General features: G+C 33.8%; 1 protein-coding gene across 1 annotated transcript in view; it reads left to right on the top strand.

The window, feature by feature from the left end:
* Upf2 (UPF2 regulator of nonsense mediated mRNA decay) overlaps positions 1 to 20,266 on the top strand; it is a 107,708-nt gene extending 87,442 nt beyond the window's left edge. The window contains exons 15-20 of the mRNA XM_048812752.1: positions 1,204 to 1,343; positions 5,099 to 5,200; positions 5,496 to 5,594; positions 11,504 to 11,671; positions 19,479 to 19,620; positions 20,142 to 20,266. Of these exons, the coding sequence (XP_048668709.1) occupies positions 1,204 to 1,343; positions 5,099 to 5,200; positions 5,496 to 5,594; positions 11,504 to 11,671; positions 19,479 to 19,620; positions 20,142 to 20,266 (776 nt within the window). The remainder of the gene's footprint in view (positions 1 to 1,203; positions 1,344 to 5,098; positions 5,201 to 5,495; positions 5,595 to 11,503; positions 11,672 to 19,478; positions 19,621 to 20,141) is intronic.
* The last annotated feature ends 1,252 nt before the right edge of the window (positions 20,267 to 21,518 follow it).

Genomic DNA, 21,518 nt, shown 5'->3' with positions numbered 1-21,518 from the left:
AGAGGAGAGGAGAGGAGAGAGAGAGGAGAGAAAAAGGGGAGGGGGGAGGGTGGAGGATGGGAAAGGCAGCGGAGCACAACAGACACTAGTATGGCAATATGTAAATCAATGGATGTGTAACTGATGTGATTCTGCAATCTGTGTATGGGGTGAAGGTGGGAGTTCATAACCCACTTGAATCAAAGTGTGGAATATGATATGTCAAGAAATTTGTAATGTTTTGAACAACCCACAATAAAAAATTAAAAAAAAAAAAACAAGTTATTTGTCCTCAAAGGTCTTATCTGATATGACATTTGTGAAATCCTTAAGAAAAACATTTTATGTTATTAAATGTAATGTGTTTACAATAGGTGCTCTTAGGAGCAACCAGGAGAAAAAGTAATAGGTTGAAGTGTACTCAGTGATAATTTATACAGGAGGTAAAACTTAACACTGAACCTGAAGAATGGATGGGATTTGAAAGCACATAATAATGGTTTTCCTCTACTGAGAAGGCTGTTGGATGAGCCAGATCTTAAGGCAGTACAGACAGGAAGAGCCGAATATAGGAGAAGGCTAAGGAAGGAGTAGTGGGAAATAGTCGGATGAGGGCATAGTATATGCATCTTGAAATTAGAGTAGGTTGAAATTCTGACAAGAAATGAACATGCAATGAGATGTGGTGTGGACATGAGGAGGTGGAAGTGCATTCAGGCCAGGAAGTTCCCTGAGGGAGAAAATGTTACTGAAGAAAAATATTAAGCTATGTAGTGACAAACTGCCATGTCTTTTTGCCTTGTTCCCTGTCTTAATTTGCCAACATTCAGAGAATCAAAGGTGATTTCTCCATTCAAGTAACATGATTTTATTATATCTTTGAGGTTTTAGAGACTCTTGATGTCATTTGATAGAGTGTGGCTATATCTTATTTAAGTCTGGGACTGAACCTTAAATGGACTGCTTTTTGTCTTTGTCGGAGATGAGATTAGACAGGGCAATCTACAAGTGTTGACACTTAGAAAAGGAAAAAAAGAGCATACACACATACATGTTATTTTTCTTTCTGCTAATGGTTAAGAAATGTTATCAGTGGTCCTTTGTTGAAACGTAGGTTTAGTTTTCTTAATGTTTCTTGGAATAGTTTTCAGTTCTGATCTTTTACCATTGTTCTGAGAAAATGCCTTTTTAAATTGTGTCTTTACATTTTTTCTTTATTTCAAGGCCTTGTAAATGACAAAGAGTCGAAAGATTCTATTACGGAAGGGGAAAATCTTGAAGAAGATGAGGAAGAAGAAGAAGGGGGAGCTGAAACAGAAGAACAATCTGGAAATGAAAGTGAAGTAAATGAACCAGAAGAAGAGGTGATGACTTTTATTTGTAGCAAATAGGTATATTTGTATAAGAGTATTTTGATTATATGAGCCAAGATTTTATTTAATACATAAAATAAGATCTCCTCCTCCTGGTTTCATTAGAGTAAATATAAATAGTATTTCTATTATAAAACCCTTTGGTTAATTAAGAGTTTTTAAAGAAGGGAATAAAAGACCATTCATTGCATTTTTTATATTTATTTTTTTGTTATAGTTGAACACAACACCTTTATTTTATTTATTTATTTTTATGTGGTGCTGAGTATCGAACCCAGGGCCTTGCATGTGCTAGGCGAGCGTTCTGCTGAGCCACAACCCCAGCCCCCATTCATTACCTTTTTATTCAATTAGCAATTCAAAGAAAAATGTTTGTTCTGTGTATTTTTAATTTCATTGTTTTATAGTCTTAGAAACAAAATTACTGGCTAGATGTTAATAAACATTGCTTTATTTTTCCCAGCTCCAGTGGGAAATTCATTGTGTACTGTAATAATTAACATGCCCTTTTTGTTTTTATAACTCTGTTAGGTCAAACCATATGAAATTGCTCTTCCTACTATTTTTAACATTTTCATATGGTTCAACCTGATAGTTTATTACTTTTTTCTTCCAAACTTGCTTAAATTGAAAAGTTGCATCCATAATAAAAGGATGTTTGGGATTGATTTGTTTCATAATACAGAGGTGGATTAGGGAATGATTAGGAGTATCTGAAGAAAAAAAACTGACCATGAGCTAATATTCAGTTGTATAATAGGTAAGTAGGGATTTATTGTACTATTCTTCTCTACCTTTATATGTTTAAATTATAAAATTAAAAAGTAAAAAGTTTAAACAAAGTAGGATAAATAAGGATAGGAATAGAATACTAATGAAAGTAAAATTTAAACCAGAAAATTAGCATTTGTTCACTGGTTTTCATATAAATGTAAGTTTATATAATCATTATGATTTAGTGTGTATGATTTTTTTTGTGTTCCTTGGGTGCTTTAAAGTATTTAGGGATAGTGTGATAATTTATAAGTATGATTTTTGTTAAATATTAAAACACAATTTATAGTAAGTATTTAAGTGTTTTAGGAAATCAAAGTTGTCAAGTTTTGTTTGAATAAAAATGTAAATATTTAGAGAAAGTGCATTTAATTTTTAAAAGAATATTATTTATAGCAGACCCAGTAGTTTAAGATAATTAAAATTTTTACACAGTAAGAAGTAAAAATTCATAAGGCTCTTTTTCTTTGGCCCTTAAAGTTTATAACAGTTGTGAACATCTGGTCTGATTCTGCTGCATAACAAACTGCTTTGCTGTTAGTTAAAAATGAATGATTATAACTGGGCTTGGTGGCACATGCCTGTAATCCCTGCTACTTGGGAGGCTAAGACTAGAGGGTTGCAAGTTCAAGGCCAGTCTGGGTGACTTAGCAAGCCCTGGTTTTAAAATAAAAAATAAGAAAAGTTAGGGATATAGCTCCGTGGTAGAGCATCCCTGGTTTCAGTTTCCAGTATTGGGAGTGGGGCGGGGGAAAGAAGATTGTGAAAAATCAGTATAAACAATATTTTTTTTTTTTTAAATAACTGGCAACTATTTGCAGGCAGTGGAAATGCACTTTTGTACTTATATTATTTGTTGCCATTTTCTTTTTCCAACCTTAGAACACCCTTAAAGTAGATAAAAACAAATTAATAAAAATGTAGAACTGGAATATGTTTCTATAATTGGTTTCAGTATAATAGATGGGTATTGATTTGTCTTCAAAATGAGATTGTCATAAAAACATTCAGTATGGGGTAGGGTTGTGGCTTAGTGGTAGAGTGTTCAACTAGCACATGTGAGGCACTAGGTTCGATCCTCAGCACCACATAAAAATGAAATAAAGATATTTTTTTTAAAAATTCAGTAATACAATTTAAGTTGGATTAAGTATTTTATAATGACAAAGGGAAATAAGAAAGTATTTTCTTTTTGTAATTCCAGACTAATCTTATGGTTGTCTTTGGGTTCTGCTGCTCTACTAATTATATGAACAGATCTAATAAATAAATCCAACATCTTCAGTAAATGTGATATTAAAGAGGACTAATTTTCATACAGATTTCTCATTTACAAAGTTGTGAGGGATTATATTTTCCCTCTAAATACATCTTCTCATTTCCAAACTTGAACTTTTATTATTTTGACAGTTTTGTCATTTAAACTATTAAATTTCCAGTTGAAGAGTAAATATTATACATGTGTATGTGTGTTTGCTAAGGAGAAATGAAAGCAAAATGTTCAGTTGGAGGATCCATATGCCTATGTTTGGAAGGAGAGAAAAGTATGGCTTACTTTGAGAGGACAATAGAATAGAATTACCTCAAAAAAAGTCGATCCATTTTGGGTAAAAGGGTACTGTGTTTGTGTATGTTTTTGAAGTGTTTTCATTTTAAGAACTTTTAAGAATTTCCAAATGTCTATAGTAAGTAATAATATACTGTTTAATAATATATAAATCAATTGTCACATACATTAAAAGTATTACAAATTTAATTTTTTTAGGAATTATTTCTTAGTTATCTTAGCATAATCTTAATTTGTGAGTTTAGTATGATAGGTTTTGTTTTTATAGACACACATTGGACATACTTATGGGGTACAGTATGGTAATTCAGTACCTGAATACAATGATAAAATGAGCATTATTAGCATTATCATCTCCTCAAATATTAATCATTTCTATGGGTTTGGAAGAAAATGTGGTATGTCTACACAATGCAATATTATTCTGCCGTATGAAAGAATGAAAATGTCATTTGCACTACAGTGGCTGGAATTGTGGTTGGTATTTGAAAGACAAATACTGTGTGTTTTATTGATTTATGCAAACTAAACCAGTTGGTCTCAGAGAAGAAGAAAGTAATAGTGGTTGCTAGAGAAAGTGGAGAGGGGGAAGTGGGGAGAAATTAGATAGTGGTTGTTTTTTTGAGTTTTTAACTTTTATGGAACCATGTGGGGTTGAATTGTATTGTTGGGATTCAGGAATTGACAGATGGAGCTCCACTGTGTGCTTCACCCTTTGACAATCCATAAGGATTTTGCCCTAGATTCTGTTTGAGAAGCAATCTCAGCTGATAGGGAGTTGAGGACTGACTGGGGGATGAGGGGAAGTAGTACTTGAAAACCACTGGTTAGGGAAGCAGAAGACCTAGCTCTTCCACTTGATGGCAGTATATCCTCTGGCAAGGCACTTATCCAGGCCTTGGTTTTTTTCATGTATAAAATGGGAACAGTTAAACTCACTCTTCCATCTTTGGAGTTGGAAAGAGTAAACAAAACCTCAAGTATGTAAGAATACCATCCAAACTGAAGTGCTTTATAAAATGCTTACAACAATGTTAAAATTTGAACTTTGCAGATTTAGATAGGTATTAACGAACTATGATGAGAAGTTCAGCATTGCAAGGATTAGTTTCAGAGGAGAAAAAAAAAAAAAAAACAGTTCAGGAAACTTGTACCTTGTGGAATTCAAGGAAGAGTTTCCACAACTGATCTTTATATTGTTAGATCACTGGAAGCTGGTAAGGTGGGCTTTCAGCTATTGTTATGTAGGAAATGTTGTCAGCTGACTGTGCTCTCCATTGTAAGCAGACTTCATAAAAGGCTGAAACTGGAGAATAATAAACAATTATACAGGTAACAATTATACATGTAAAGTGTAGTGATTCTTCAAAGTGTTTTAATCTTCTATTAATGTTAACAATTTCAGGAAGGTTCTGATGATGATGATGAAGGAGAAGAAGAGGAGGAAGAAAATACAGATTACCTTACAGATTCCAATAAGGAAAATGAAACTGATGAAGAGAATACTGTACGTATGGCTAAAAGATTTGAGTTTTGAAATTGTGTAACATTTTATTAGTATTTGAATTTTAGCCACTGAAGTTTTCTTTTGAATATTGAAAAATAGCTCTAGAACTTTATTTTCAACTTACATTCATAGCCATTTTCTTAATAAAAAGTTCTTTTAACAATGAGGTTATATATTTTAGTTACTTATTTCTCGAGTTACATTGAGCATGTTATCAATACAAAAAGGCTCTGCCATATAAAACCTTACAGTTAAGGTTTCTGGTCTGATTTTGTTTTTGTTTTGTTTTAATAAGGAGGTAATGATTAAAGGAGGTGGACTTAAGCATGTACCTTGTGTAGAAGATGAGGACTTCATTCAAGCTCTGGATAAAATGATGCTAGAAAATCTCCAGGTATTAAATATCATTCTGTTTTGAAGAATCTTCTTAGCATGAATCATTGTACATTACATTCTATTAAATATGAGGGTTTATTATCTGAACATCTGCTTCTATAACAACTTTTCCTGAAGAATACAGCTTGCAGCTGTCAGATACATCTTATATTTAAAATTCTTGGAAGTATAAGGGGAGAATATGTAGTTAATATAATACTTAATTTCAGTATTAAGTATTCAGTATTGGAACAGTAATTTCATTATGCCAATCTCAAGTTATATCTCATCACTTCTAAGTTCCTTATTTTGTTTAGGAACCAAACTTTGCAGAAGATGAACAATTGGAGATATTTAGTTTAAGAAATTCTTATGTTGGAGTTGGGGTTGTGGCTCAGTGGTAGAGTGCTCACCTAGCCTGCATGAGGCACTGGGTTCGATCCTCAGCACCACATAAATGTAAAATAAAGATATTGTGTCCACCTAAAATTTAAGAATAAATATTTTTAAAAAAGAAGTTTTTATGTTGATTATTTGAATAGCTTTTGTGTAAATAGAAAAGTATGAGTTAATATTTAAAGAAAGATTAGGTTTTTTAGTGTATTGATAACATTAATAAACTGGATTTTATAAAACACTTCATCTAGCTGGGAGTTTTTTATTTTTTCCTGATGCTGGGATCAAACCCAGGGGCCTCACACATGCTAGGCAAATGCTCTTAGCTTTATATTATATCCCTAGCCTTCCGTCTAGCAGTTTTTAAAAGGTCATAGTAATTTGTAGTAATTAACATTTTTCTACAAGAAGTAGCTAGGGCAGATCAGAAAGTGACTTTTTAAAAGGCAAAAGATCGTATTGAATCTTAATATGCTGACGGATCAATCCTTTAGAGAAAATATTGGATTTTACTTGATGTTATTAAAGCCAAAGTTATGTTAAAACGCAAATTAGCATTATAGGTACATTAGGCTGATCTGATTCTTCTTCATATATTAAAATATTTCTTTTATCCAGAAAATTCTTAGTTTGTGAAATAAATCATATATTTATATCATTTAGAAGCCATGGTCATCAGATAAAACATAATCATTGTAACCCCCTTGAAGAGAAAATTAAATGGTTCACCTATAGGAACTTCCCATGCTACTGCACATGGTACATAATCCCAACGATTCAGGAGGCTGAGGCAGGAGAATCACAAGTTTGAGACCAGCCTTGGGCAACTTAAAGAAATTGTGTCTCATAAAATATAAGCCTGGAGATGTAGCTTAGCGAGAGATCCCTTGTCTGGCATGCTTGAGACCCTGGGTGGAATCCCTAGTACAGGGAAAAAAGAAAGAAATTTCTTATCTGACACGATTCAGTTACCATTTACTCTCAGCTGTTCTTTTGTTCAGCAAGTATCTTTTGAGCATCTACTTAGTGCCTAGCAGTGTAAGATAGGCTAAGTTTAAAGTAATAAATACAAAATATTGTTCCTGTTCTGAGAGAAAGTAGATATTTAACAACCAAATATAGGTTCAAATTTTGATAATTGGTAAGAGTGGAATGCTTTGGTTGATAGAAAGTAAAGGGCCTCTTTTCATGTAGGATGGTGGGGAAAGCATCTCTGAGGTCATGAATTTTGAATAGGACAGGTTAAATGGAGCCATCCAGGTGAGAAATTAGGGGAGCATGGAAACAATATGGTAAAGGTCCTGAGGCACAAAAGGTCTTGTATTTGAAAACTGAAAGAAGACTAGTATGAAGAGAAAATAATTATAGGAAGATGGTATGACATGAGAATGGGGAATTGTGATGGGACCCCTTGAGAGCTCACAGTCCTTTGTCGTTCCGACGAGGGGCAAGACTGAAGAGCAGGGGCCTGAGTAGAAGCCTGTTATGGTAAGCCAGGTGATAAGAAATAGTCCTCTGTCTAATGTAGTGGCAGGACACAGACAAGTGGATTTGAAAGCCCTTGAGGAGGTAGAATGGACTGGATTTATTTGGTGCTTGACTGGATATGGGTATGTAGGAAATAAGAAGTCAAAGATGAAATTCAGTTTTCTAACTTGGACCACTGGCCCTTCTCCAAGACAGAAAACAAGAAGAGTAAGCAGGAGTTCCACTTTGGTTATGTTAAGTTTTGAGAGTTCTTTAAGTTGTCTAGGTTGAAATGTCTAGAGATCAGAAGAGATGAATGAAATGAAAACACAAATGGGTTAGGTAGAGCATATTTAAAGTCATGGAAATAAATTAATCACCCAGTATAAAGTGTGAAGAGACAAGAGAAGCAAATTCAGATTGAGCACTGAGATACCCCAGTGTTTGGAAATAAGGTGGAAAAATTGCTAAAGTCAAAAGAATAGAACCTTTGATATAATCCAGTAATTGTTACTTATTGTAGTGTAGTTCTTAAGAAGCAAGCTGAAAGGATGGAAAGATGTAATTGGAGGAGGGAAGTTTGAATTTATACTTTTGTAGGAGATAGGTTTAGTGTGCTAGAGAAAAACTTAATCCTGCATTAGCCTTAATTTTCAAACATTTTCAAATACTGGATGTGGACAACTGTACTGTCTGTTTTGATGCAGTTGTCATAGAAAGATGCAGTATCTAAAGCTACTTTGATTCTCCATAAGTCAGGTTCTTAAATTTAGTGCAATCCTAATTATATCTCAGCAGGAGGATTGTTTTTGCAGGGGGAAGGAAGAGGCAAGATGAATTTAGAATGAACTTAAAATTACTCCTTAAAATATCTATAAGAAAAAGCAAAATAGCTAAGAAATTCCTGAAAGATAAGGGGCAAAATACTTTATAAAATATTGAAATGTTTTAAACTTACAATAATAGTTTGGCACAGTGAAATAAAGGTGACTGCAAACTAGATCCGAATCATGGCAATTTGGCAATATGATAAAGACATCATTTCAAATCCAGGGGAAAGGCTCAGTAAACAGATAATGCTGGATTTAGTACATGGTCAGTAAACACAAATAAATGTGGATTTTACTTTTACTTTCACAACCAGAATGAATAACTGTGAGATAATTTACTACTTATAAATATAGACTGTTTCAAGAACTTCTACATCTATTCTTCACACAGTGCTGTCAAATACTGCTAGTATTACTATTTTTTTTTAGTTAAAACAACATTGACTTGAAAAGGCCAGAAACTTGTTTAAGGTCACATGGCTAGTGAGTCATGGAATCCATTTTGGGTTTTGTGTTGGTTGGTTGGTTGGTTTGTTCCTTATTGTGATGCTGTGGAATCAAACTCAGGGCCTTGCACATGCTTGGCAAGCACTGTACCACTGAGCTACACCCCGAGCCCCTGGAATCTTTTGAACCATTCTGTTCTATTACTTTAAAGCACAGAATGCCATAAAAATTCAAAGAAATGACAAGAATTAAAAATAACTCCTGTGCAGCAGTGGGATAATAATAACAAAATAGCAAGAGATCCTTCAAACCAATAAGAAAAGATGAATGATCCATTTTTAATTACATGAAAGATGATATGCAAATTAAGATTAACTTTTTCACTTGTCAGACCATCAGATATAAAGATTTATTCAGTGTGGTAGGTCTTTTTTTTTTTTTTTTTTTTTTTTTTGGTACTGAGGTTTGAACCTAGAGGCACTTAAACACTGAGCCATATCTTTTATTTAAAGACAGGGTCTCACTGAGTTGCTTAGGACCTTGCTAAGTTGCTGGGGGCTGGCTTTGAACTTTGCCTCAGACTCTGGAGCGCTGGAATTACAGGCGTGTGCCACCATGTCTAGCTCAGTGCGGTTTTAAAGTTTGCTAAATGTGCATCAGTTCAGCATGATCATCACCTATTGGGGTGGGGGGGCGAATCTAGTAAACCTATCAAAAAATTTACTCCCTACTTAGCAGTTTTCTTTAAAAGTTAAATATACAAAGATGTCACATTATTTATAATAGTAAAAAAAAGTTCTTAATTGTTTATCAGTAGGGATTGAATTAAATAATAGGACATACCATATTTTGCCACATAATTATTACAGATTTTATGACAAATTTTCTTGCAAAAAAGTGGGGTATGACCATTTTGTGAAGCTTTAAAAAAAATTGTGCCGATATGACTTAAAAATCATTTATTACTAAACTGTCTTTGGTGCAAGATTAGGTTACATGCAATACTTATAAATATGTTAATTTAGTGGTGATAATTATACAGTAAATAGAGTATGCATATAATTAGCTCTGTATATATTAAAAGATGCTCAAGATTAGAGTTAAAAAGGAGAAAAATGTATATATTTAGTATAGAATAATATGGCTAATAGTGGTTGCTTATGTTTATAATGTATATTAATATATGGAAGAAAAAATCTGAAAGAATATAATTCATTGTTAACACCTGTTGCATCTTGGTGTGGGGCAGAAAGAGGTAAGCTGGAAGAATTAATACAGATACTTATTAATACATTTTTGTATTTAAATATTTTTCAAATAATGTGTTAATTTTGTAATAAAGAGAAAAATGCTTTACAAATAAATATTTGTCTAATATAACCCTTTGCAATTTTAAGTAATACATCTATAAATCTTATGAACCTGGGACTAACTACTTCAAGTAGATTGTAATACATTGGAGCTTTAAAAACAAACATGATTAGGAACTGGGATTGTGGCTCAGAGGTAGAGCGCTCACCTAGCACGCACGAGGCCCTGGGTTCAATCCTCAGTACCACATAAAAATAAAATAAAAATATGTGTCCACCTATAACTAAAAAAAAATATTAAAAAATAATTAAACCTTATACCATTTCACTTAATTTGCAAGTCTTTTGAATATGAGGCCTGTATCAAGCACTATTTAAGAAGAGCAGTTTCAAGACCTGTAAAGCCTCTTAGCATTACTTCCCAAGCTTTGGGAATTATTCTCCTTCCTTAGGGCATAGACAATTATTTACAGTTGTGTAAACACCTTGTACTGTTTCACATCCTTACTTTTGCACCTGTTCCTCCCCTGCCTGAATTCCTCCAATATTCCCCAGTTGCTCTTTCCATATGCTCAGAAGACATCATATGAAGTCTTTAACATTCTCAGTTGTCCCATTTGTGCTAAACCTTTCATCAGATCTCTGTACCCACCTGCTCCCCAGCCAGGTGAAGATAACCACTCCATCCTCTACACAAGTGATTTGCACCTCCAACGTATTGTAATTGATTTACTTATATATCTAACGGAAGTTTATGAGCTTTTTTGAGGGATAAGTCTTTAATCTATTTTCAAAATCTAACAGTAAATCCTCAGTGAAGTTTTATTTAATTGGTTGAAAAATTCAGTGTAAATGTTAAGAATAATTGATATTACCAACCAATAATTTAATGTGAATGGCTATAGATTCCATTCATTCTTAAACATTTATCGAGCACTGCTAGGAAATGCTGGGGAACGGGAATAGAGTGTTGAGTCTGCCTAGTCTGGTGAGCGAGTCAGACTGATAAATAGGTTATTATGAGACTATGATAAGAATGAAGCAGATGTTGTGTCACAAGGGTGACTAAAAGGGCATTATTTGGGGCTGGGGATATAGCTCAGTTGGTAGAGTGCTTGCCTCACATGCACAAGGCCCTGGGTTCCATCCACAGCACCACAAAAAAGCGCGGGGTGGGATGGGGTGGGGCAATTATTAGAGGAGCCAGGGATATTCGGTAGGATGTGCAGCACTGAGTGCTTGGGGACACATGGAACAATAAGTAGGAGCCAAACCACATAGTTCCCTCTAAGACGTATTATAAAGGTTTTAGGTGGTGGAGGAGAAATATCCCTAGTTCATCTGTATTTTAGAGACTTTAACTCTTATGATTGTTGTTTTAAAAAATACAGCACCAAATGAATTCTTTGCATTTTATATTTACATATATTTATGTATATCTTGGAATATTTATATACTTTTTAATTTCTGTCTTTAAGCAAAGAAGTGGCGAATCTGTTAAAGTACATCAACTTGATGTTGCTATTCCTTTGCATCTCAAAAGCCAGCTGAGGAAAGGACCTCCACTTGGTGGCGGGGAAGGAGAGGCAGAGTCTGCAGATACTATGCCATTTGTCATGTTAACAAGAAAAGGCAATAAACAGCAGGTAAGAAACTGCCCACTGTGCAGTTGTCCCACCCTTATGTTGCCTGCAGAGGCTGAGACTTTTTTTTTTTTTTTTTTTGAATAATGAATGCATGGCAATTACTATTAGATACTTTTTGGTTACCATTTATGCACAGCTACTAAAATAATGGTATTACATTGGTACACTTGGACCCTGTTTTGTTAACTAAAAAGGGACTTTGGAATATCTTTATTTTGTAGATTGAATTACACAATAGTAAGAATTCTGCTTTCTTTTCCTTCCTTTGGTGAGGTACATGTGAATATTCATTATTGTTTATACCATCCTTATAGAAAATGTAGGCATTAAAAATAAATCAAGAGTATATCTTAAAAAATTGGGGGCCTTTGAAAATAAATTCACTTCAGAAGTCTGAATTCTAAATTATATGGACTATTTTTGGTTTAAAGTGGATAGATTATTTTTTTTAAAAAAAAACTATCTCATTTAACTTTATACAAAATAAATAATTTGAAGCCCTACTTTTTAAAATGTGAAATTTAAAAATATATTTTTTTGAACTTTGAAAACATTAAAAAACATGAAATAAGAGCTTAGAGTTCTTAGTTTAAATTTTCAACTCTTATAAACTTTATTTGGAATTTTGGAAAATGTTCAATATTAGGAACATTATTTGAAGAAACATCACTGGTATTTTGTGGTCTGAAAAAGAAAGTGTATTTTGTTCTGATTTTTTATTTCTTTATTTGACTTTTGGGTGTTGGTCTGTGAGGTGCAACGGTTTTTCTACAAGTGAGAAATGTGTTGCCTTATAGGAATCTTTAATTCTTAAGTTTGAGTGAAAGATCTCTTTGTGCACCGAATTTGTGCTTAGAAATAACTTTCTGTTCTAGTCATTAGGGGAAAAACTACACCGAATTTCAGAGAGGTGAGGAGAAAGAAAAGGCTAATGCCATTTGTAATTGATTTCTTTCTCAATTTAAATATGAATTAGAATAATGAGATGAAATGAAATATTTTGATTGAGAAAGTAAAAGATTAAATAGTACTGTTATGTATGTAATGTTGAGACTATTTTAATCAAATCCAAGTGTATTTATTACAGTTTAATATTTGCAGATAAATCATTGTTTTGCAATTAATATTATAAAGAGTCATGATTTGTTGCATGTTTTGATGGAGTAATAGATACTTATCTATCACTGTAACTTGAAATTATATGTATATATATTGGTTGTGTTGTGTTTTGTTTTTGTGGTTCTGGAAGTGTCACATGCTTGACAGACAAGTGCTCTCTTCTTTAAGCAAAGAAGTAGCTTTGCTTCCTCTCCGGCCCTTACATAGTTATAAAATTTTTAAGTTACATTTATGAAGTTGCTTTAAATTACAACCTAAATTACCTTTGCTGCTAACATATTCCAGGAAGTTTAGTTTGAATTACTTCAATCTTTTTGTCATCTAATTTAATATAAAATAGAATCTCTCTTCTAATAGTAGCTTAGCAGCTTTAAAGGCTTTGGCAAAGGGGGGAGACATCAGGAAATTTGTCTTTTCATTGCTGTTTACGACCATTTATTTTCTGTTCTTTTGAAATACATACTACTTGAGAACTTTTCCTTTTGTAAAGCTTGTCTCGGAGGTCACAAAAATGTGTTTTTATTCATCTTTTACTTATAATTGTTTCCCTTTAGAATACCTAAGTGAAGAAATTGTCAGTCTTATAAGCGAATAGAAAGCCTCTATTTCAGCTGTGTGTGGTGGCTCGCCCCTGTAATTCCAGCGGCTTGGGAGGATGGGGCAGGAGGATCGAGAGTTCAGAACTAGCCTCAGCAAAAGCAAAGCACTAAGCAACACAGTGAGAACCCCGTCTCTAAATAAAATATAAAATAGAGCTGGGGATGTGGCTCAGTAGTTAAGTGCCCCTGAGTTCAATCCCTGTTTAAAATATATATATGTATGTATGTATGTATATATATATATATATATGTAAAAGGGTTGGGGATATGGCTCAGTGGGTAAGTGCCCCTGGGTTCAATCCCCAGTACCAAAAACAAAACAACAACAAAAACAACTTATATTTTTCATGTTTTTAAATGAAATTCATTATGAAGTATTTTCATAATATTTTATACAGTTTCTTTAGTATAATTAATACCATCATCATTAGGCTTATCATAACTGAATTATGAGGAAAATCTCAAATTTTATCACGATTACCTAATAAAGGGGAAAAATGATCAGTCTGTTTTATTTCAGAATATTTTGATCTAGTGACAAATAAAAGTATCTAGAATAGCCTCAATTTTTTGATGATCAAGGAATTATCTACCTATAGTTCTTATTGGTGAGATTTGCTTGAATGTTTTGTGAAAGAATAATATGACTATATTTGCATAAATTTATAAGTGTTTGAGACAGGTCACTAACAGCTACTGAGAGGAAAATCAATAGCTGATTAACCAAGGATTAGAATGTTGGAGTATGTAAATTACACTGAGACTTTCACCTCTTTCTTTACCCTTGCCATCTGAAGTAATGCATCTTATGTGATAGTTGGAATGAAAAATGACCTAAAATTGCACTGTCATTCTCAGTGCCTACTAGATATTTCATATTTGACTGAGAAACTAACATTGTCCAGAATTCTAGCCTATTAAAAAAAAAAAGATGGAAAAAACAGTAAGTTAAAATTTACTGAATTCCAACCATTGTACATTTATATATAACCATATCTTTAAAATTAATGTATTTCTCTGCATGACTCTGCCTTTGTTGCTTTGAGACTGACAGATAATCTCTTTTTTACTGCTGACTACTTTTCACAACTGTCCATTAAGGGAAGATTAGAAAATTGCGTTGCTTCACGTCCTCATTCTGGATGTTATTCTCATTTTTTAGAGGGAAAGTTGTAATCTTTCTGCCTAGAATTTGAAACTCTCTCCCTGGTGTCATGATAATTTGGCTCAGTTCTGTTTACAATGTCTGTTTAATGGAACTTTTCTTTCCTAATAGTTCATAGCACCTGGGTTTGGACATACAGGTGCAACAGAAGGCTTTACAACATGAGTAGTACTAAAAATAAAAAATTTCACAAATTACTGTGATTGTCTCACAGTAGTAATATTACTGTTTAGGAAGAATAAATGAAGTTTTGCTTCATATGTTAGAGACATATATAAAGAGTTTGACAGGAAATTGATTTCAAGCTGAACTTTTTCATCTATTTATTTTTTGTGTATCTTCCTGAATTTTGAAAAATAAATTAAAAGTATATTTTACAGAATGGTAACTATTTTAATTATGTTTTAGTTGTTTTTGTTTTGTGGACATAAACAAAACAAGTTGTGTATTATGTAAATATACTCCTGATGTAGATTACAAACTAAGCATAAGGACAGGTATACCAGAAATAATTAAAAGATTTTAATTTTCTGATTATTGGTTGTAAATCATTCTTCTAAGAAGGTGATGTTTTAAGTTGGTGACTTATTTTGCGAAGAGTCTTTTTTTTTCCCCCAGAAAGTAATGTTATCTCATTTAATTCTCTGAACAACCTTAAAAGGTAAGTAGTATTGGTGTCTTCTTTTTATAGGTGAGAAAAGTGTCTCAGAGAATTATTTTAATTGTTCTTTTTAGATATACATTAATAGAGTGTATTTTCACATGTTAAAGTTCATTCTGTTGTCTTCCCTGTATCTGTCCCCGTTCCCTTTCCTTCATTTCACTTTGTCTAATCCACTGAATTTCTATTCTTCCCTCCCTCAACCTGGTTGTGTGTTATTAGCATCCTCATAGAAAACATTTGACCTTTGGTTTTTTGGGATTGGCTTATTTCACTTAACATGATAGTCTCTAGCTCCATCTATTTACAATCAAATGCCATAGTGGCATTCTTTTTATGGCTGAGTAATATTCCAGTGTGCATATATGCCACATTTTCTTTATTCATTCATCTGTTGAAGAGCACCTAGATTAGTTCCATAGTTTAGCTATTGTGAATTGAGCTGCTCTAAACTTAAAATGTGGCTGCCTCACTTAATATGCTGATTTTAAGTCCTTTGGGTGTATACCGAGGAGGGGATAACTGGGTCAAATAGTGGTTCCATTCCAAGTTTTCTGAAGAATCTCTGTACTGCTTTTCAGCGTAGTTGTACCAGTTTTTATGCCCATCAGCAATATATCAGTGTACCTTTCCCCCCACATCCTCACCAACATTTATTGTTTACTTATATTCTTTTTTTTTTTTAACTTATATTCTTGATAATTGCCATTCTGACTGACTGGAGTGAAATGGAATCTCAGTGTAGTTTTAATCTGCATTTCTCTAATTACTAGAGATGTTGAACATTTTTTCATGTATTTGTTGACCATTTTTATTTCTTCTTTGAAGTGTCTGTTCAGTTCCTTTGCCCGTTTATTGATTGGGTTATTTGTTTTTATTTTTTTGGTGTCAAGTTTTTTTAGTTTTTTATATATCCTGGAGATTAATACTCTATCTGAGGTGCAGGTGGCAAAGGTTTTCCCCCAGTCTGTAAGCTCTCTCTTCACATTCTTGATTATTGCTGTGAAGAACATTTTTAGTTTGTTGCCATCACATTTATTGATTCTTAATTTTACTTTTGCACTTTAGGAGTCTTATTGGGAGTTGGTTCCTAAGCTGACACAATGGAGAGTTGGACCTTCTTCTTCTATTAGGTGCAGGGTCTCTATTCTAGTGCCTAAGTCTTTGATCTACTTTGAGTTGAGTTTTGTGTAGGGTGATAGATAGGGGTTAAATTTCATTCTGCTTCATATTGATTTCCAGTTTTCCTAGCACCATTTGTTGAAGAGGCTATCTTTCCTCCAATGTATGTATAGTTCTCAGAGAATTCTTTGTGTGTGTGTGTGTGTGTGTGTGTGTGTTCTGTGTAGTTGGATACAATAGCTTTATTTATTTATTTTTTACGTGGTGCTGATGATTGAACTCAGCGCCTTGCACGTCCTAGGCGAATGTTCTACCACTGAGCCACAACCCCAGCCCCCTCTCAGAGAATTCTTGGGTGATTGCTAGGTCATACTACTATATGATAGGACTATGAGGCCAATTTGTATCACTTCAAAAATTTGTGTTCTTTATTTCCTTGCAGCAATATACCTGACAAGTATGTATTTCATGAAAGAAGTGATTGTAATGTGGAAATCAAAGAAAACTGGGGTAGGGGCTGGGGTTGTGGCTCAGTGGTAGAGCTCTCACCTAGCATGTGTGAGGCCCTGGGTTCGATCCTCAGCACCACGTAAAAATAAAGGTACTGTGTCCAACTACAAATAAAAAATAAATATTAAAAAAAAAAGACAAAAAGAAAAAGAAAACTGGGGAAGGGGCAGAAGAAAGTTATCATAGAATTAGTAATTATGTAAGAAGGAAAAATTGGCTATCATCAGGCCATATACACTAGAATTTAGGAATAGCCACATTTGGCAGTTTTTAAAAACATGTGGCTCATGGGGATTAGGAAGTGCTTTTTAAAAAGAATAAAGAGTAAAAAACCAGTTCTGTGGAATGGTATTTTCCCCCTCATATCAAGAAGGAAGATTTCTCTTTGAAAGGGCATAGTAAGATTGGGTAAAATTAAATAATGTCAGAAGGAATAATCTACTTTAAAGAGTCCCAGTCTTCATATAGAAACTAATTATATCTTTGAGGACTGAAAGAACTTATATATGTAATTGTAGAGCAGTTGTCATTAAGATTTTTGGCCTTTTTCAAAAACAAGCAAAAACTGCTTTCTGAAATCTAGTCCAACAAACTTGATGTATGATTCTAGGATGAGGTTTTAAACAGATGGTTTTTGTCACTAGGAAATTAAAAAATGCCAATTGATATACCAGTATATGCTTACTAGCATAACTAAAGTTAGGAAGACTGATTGTGCCATGTTTCAGTAGGGATGTGAAGGAACTGAACTCAGTTGGACAGTTACACATCCATTGTAAATCAATGGATGTGTAACTGATGTGATTCTGCAATTTGTATACGGGGTAAAAATGGGAGTTCATAACCCACTTGAATCAAAGTGTGAAATATGATATATCAAGAACTATGTAATGTTTTGAACAACCAACAATAAAAAAAAAAAAAACTAAAACACTGAAACAGATATTTCCAGCTATTCCATTCCTAGCATGTTAACCCAAAACTAGAAACAACCCAAATGTTACGAACAGGTGAATCAATAGTAGGTCTGTTTGTATAATGTAGTGCTAAAGAGTGTGTGTTGGATGATTCCACTTATCTAAAATTTTAGAAAAAGCAGAGGAATCAATAGTAAAAGAAAGCAGGTCAGCAGCTGCTAGCTGGTGGGGTAGAGAAAGAGATGGGTTACAAAAGTTAGAGGTGATTGATATCCTCATTGTCTCAAGTGAGGAGAGATTTTCTTCAGCGTCTACCTACAGAGAAATTCATCAAATTACATCAGACATACTTCACAAAGGTATTTTGGATTTGGTTTTGAGTTTTTGCCATGCTGGGGATCTTCCCCACAGCCTCACACATACCAGACATGTGCTGTACTACTGAAACACACTTCTAAAACACACTTTTTTTGTTTGTTGGCTTTTTCCTTTTTAATGGCTTTGAGCTCTTTAAAAAGAAAGTGATTATTTTCCTTAGAGAAAATTCTCTAAAGCTAAGCACATTGGGGAGAACCAGTGAGGTTTAGTGGGCGCCTTAATATTTTTATTTTGATAGGTGAGATTTTTGTCTGCTGATATAAATATAAAATGCAGGTAGTTTGTTTGTATGTTATATATATATATATATATAACCTTAGTGGATGTATCTGGCTTAGTATGTTTGTATTCTGGGTATTACATTCTAAGGGGAGGGGAACATTGACTAACTGAAGGGCATCGTAAAATATGCCAAGAGGGAACATATGAAGTAATACAAAAAAATCAAACTTGCAAGTCAATCTCAAATGAGTCAGAACTTACACAATGTTAAGCTTTACATGATTTTAAAGATGCCAGCATTCAGGAGGCACAGATCAAGCAGAGAGGTCTGGGATCCTGCACACAGCTTCCTGAACCCTGACTTTGCACAGATATGGTCAGGATGAGTTCTCTTCATTAAGACATGCACAACAGAGAATTTCGGTTATGAAACACCTCCATTTTGTGCTTAGATGTTAGCATAGCTTACTTAACATTTTCTAGGGAACCACGACCCATAAATTCATAGATTTTTTTTTTTTTTAAATCTAGGTTTGTTTGCCATATGCAGTCCTATGCCAGGAACATCCCACTAAAAAACAAAGGCTTTCCTAGAAAAGGGCTCACTCTCTCCCTTTAACAGAACTGTTTAACTTAACAGTTCTCACTTAACTCTTTCTCCTTTCAAACATCACAGCTGTCTTCAGAAATACGAAGTCCTAGTAATGTTGAAGATGGACTAGATTTCATGTAGTTCATGAGGTGGGTAGAAATGACAGGAGGTGGATTCCAGTTTCCTGTAGAAGTCTTTCTGACAGCCCTACATGATGGGTTCTACAGAATGAAAAATCATTCCTTGTTGTTAGAGGTATGTTTCCAAATAGGGTACACTAAAGAACTTCTGCTTTTCATGGAGATTAAACTGGTAGACTTTTACTTCTCATCCAAATCTGATGGATTTTGTCTACTAGAATAATACTACTATTTCTTTTTAGATGTTCTTATAAATCTGTTGTTGTACAGTGAAAGAAAAACTTATTTTCTACTTGCTATTTTATTTGAAATCTGTTTTTTCTTCCGGTTTCCTCAGGGTATTTGTGACCTTTGGTTTTTGTTTTTGTTTTTTCTCTCTCAGTTTAAAATACTTAATGTGCCCATGTCATCCCAACTTGCTGCAAATCATTGGAACCAGCAACAGGCAGAACAAGAAGAAAGGATGAGAATGAAAAAGCTCACACTAGATATCAATGAGCGGCAAGAACAAGAAGATTATCAAGGTATGAAATCATTTATAAAAGAAATAGGAAATTTTTATGCTTCTTGAGTGCTTGAAATATAGTTTTATCTCATTCTGTCTCCATTTTCCTCTGACTTATTTGTAAAATAATAATATAATTTTCATCTTATTTTTCTAACTCCATAATTCAGATAGATTACCTACTGGTATCTGTGTTTGCAAGTGAGAGGATAATTTTTAGCCAGTGTAGACTCTCTCCAAACACTATCTTATTAGCTGTCATTGTATACTGCCTCTTAGGCTTTTTAATTGTCTCTTAAGGCACTTAATGTAATGACCAAATTTACAATAAGGAAACATTGGGTACTGAAAGAATCTCATCTCTTGATGGTTCTTTTAGTACCTTACAATCATGATAGTCTGTATAATGGTTACTTTTCTATAGTTATTTACCTGATAATAAGGACTGATAAACTTGATCTCCCTAACATTTTATTTGCTTCACAGATACTGTACATTTATAAGAGTTAACAGCATTTTCTTTTTTGATCCTAATCATAGAAATGTTGCAGTCTCTTGCTCAGCGCCCAGCTCCAGCAAACACCAATCGTGAGCGGCGGCCTCGTTACCAGCATCCAAAGGGAGCACCTAACGCAGATCTAATCTTTAAGACTGGTGGGAGGTAAAAACAGCTTCTCCCTTAGCTTGCTCTCTCCCTCCCCTTCCCCTTTCCCCTTCCCCCTTCCCCTTTCCCCTCCCTTTTTGTAATATCCATATGAATAAATTAAAGAATTCTGGATTATACTTACAGACAAAAGCCTAATTATTAGCAAAATAGATGAAACCTGTTTTGTTGCTGCTAAATGTACAAACTCTTAGCTTAATGGACATTGACAAATGTTAGTTTCTTGCTTTTGCAGTTTTTTTGAAAGTAGCTTTAGCTAGGTATGGTGGCGCACATCTGTAATTCTAGTGGCTCGGCTGAGAGGCTAAGACAGGAGGATTGGGAATTCAAAGCCAGCCCCAGCAATTTAGCAAGGTCCTAAGCAACTCAGCAAGACCCTGTCTCTAAACAAAATACAAAAAAGGGCTAGGGATGTGGCTCAGTAGTTAAGTACCCCTGGGTTCAGACCCTGGCATAAAAAAAAAAACAAAAAAAAAACCCACCACATCTTAAAAATAGCTTTAGGCCTTGAGTATATAGCTTAGTAGTAAAAGCATTTACCTAGCATGTGTGAGGCCCTAGGTTTAATCCCAGTACCACCACCACCCCCCCCAAAAAAAAAAGTAGCTTTAAATATATGCTATAGTAGTTTTGATAATATGTTCCCTCTTATCATCAGAAACTAAAAATATTAGAATATCTTATCTTGATATTTTTATCAACTTCACTTTTCCATATTGCAGTGTAACATCTCTGAATAGCACATTGTCTTTATTTATACCTAATTCCTTTTCTATTCAGATATTAGTATCTTTTTCTAATTTTTAAATGTGGGAATATCAGAATCTTATAGAATTTGTAAGTATGAAGTTTGATGACATAATGGGTATCTGCAGTAGCATATATTCATCTGGTACCTACCAGGTCCAGCCCTTCATTACAAAAAAATTTAAAAGGAGAAGAAAATCCTCAAGTTTAGAGTCCAGTGAGAAAACAGAGTACTACCTGTTCTTGAAAGCTAATTCTGTCCAACTCATTTATTCTGCTTATTTCTATTTATTCTATTTATTCAAATATGTCATTTGTGCTATTTATTCAAAGCATTTCTCAGGCAGTAGGGAACAAAGATAAATATGAAGAAACAGATGTGTAAACGTAATTAGTATAATAGATGTATATGTGGTATGCCCTACTTAGTTTGCTACCAACATTATTCAGTCATTTCTCCAAATTCTTTAACTTTCTATTTTCCTTTCCTCTTCCTCCAAATTCCC

This window comes from Marmota marmota, unplaced genomic scaffold (assembly GCF_001458135.2).
Source record: "Marmota marmota marmota unplaced genomic scaffold, marMar, whole genome shotgun sequence".
NCBI classification, from domain to species: domain Eukaryota; kingdom Metazoa; phylum Chordata; class Mammalia; order Rodentia; family Sciuridae; genus Marmota; species Marmota marmota.
This window is presented reverse-complemented; position numbering and strand designations above follow the sequence as displayed.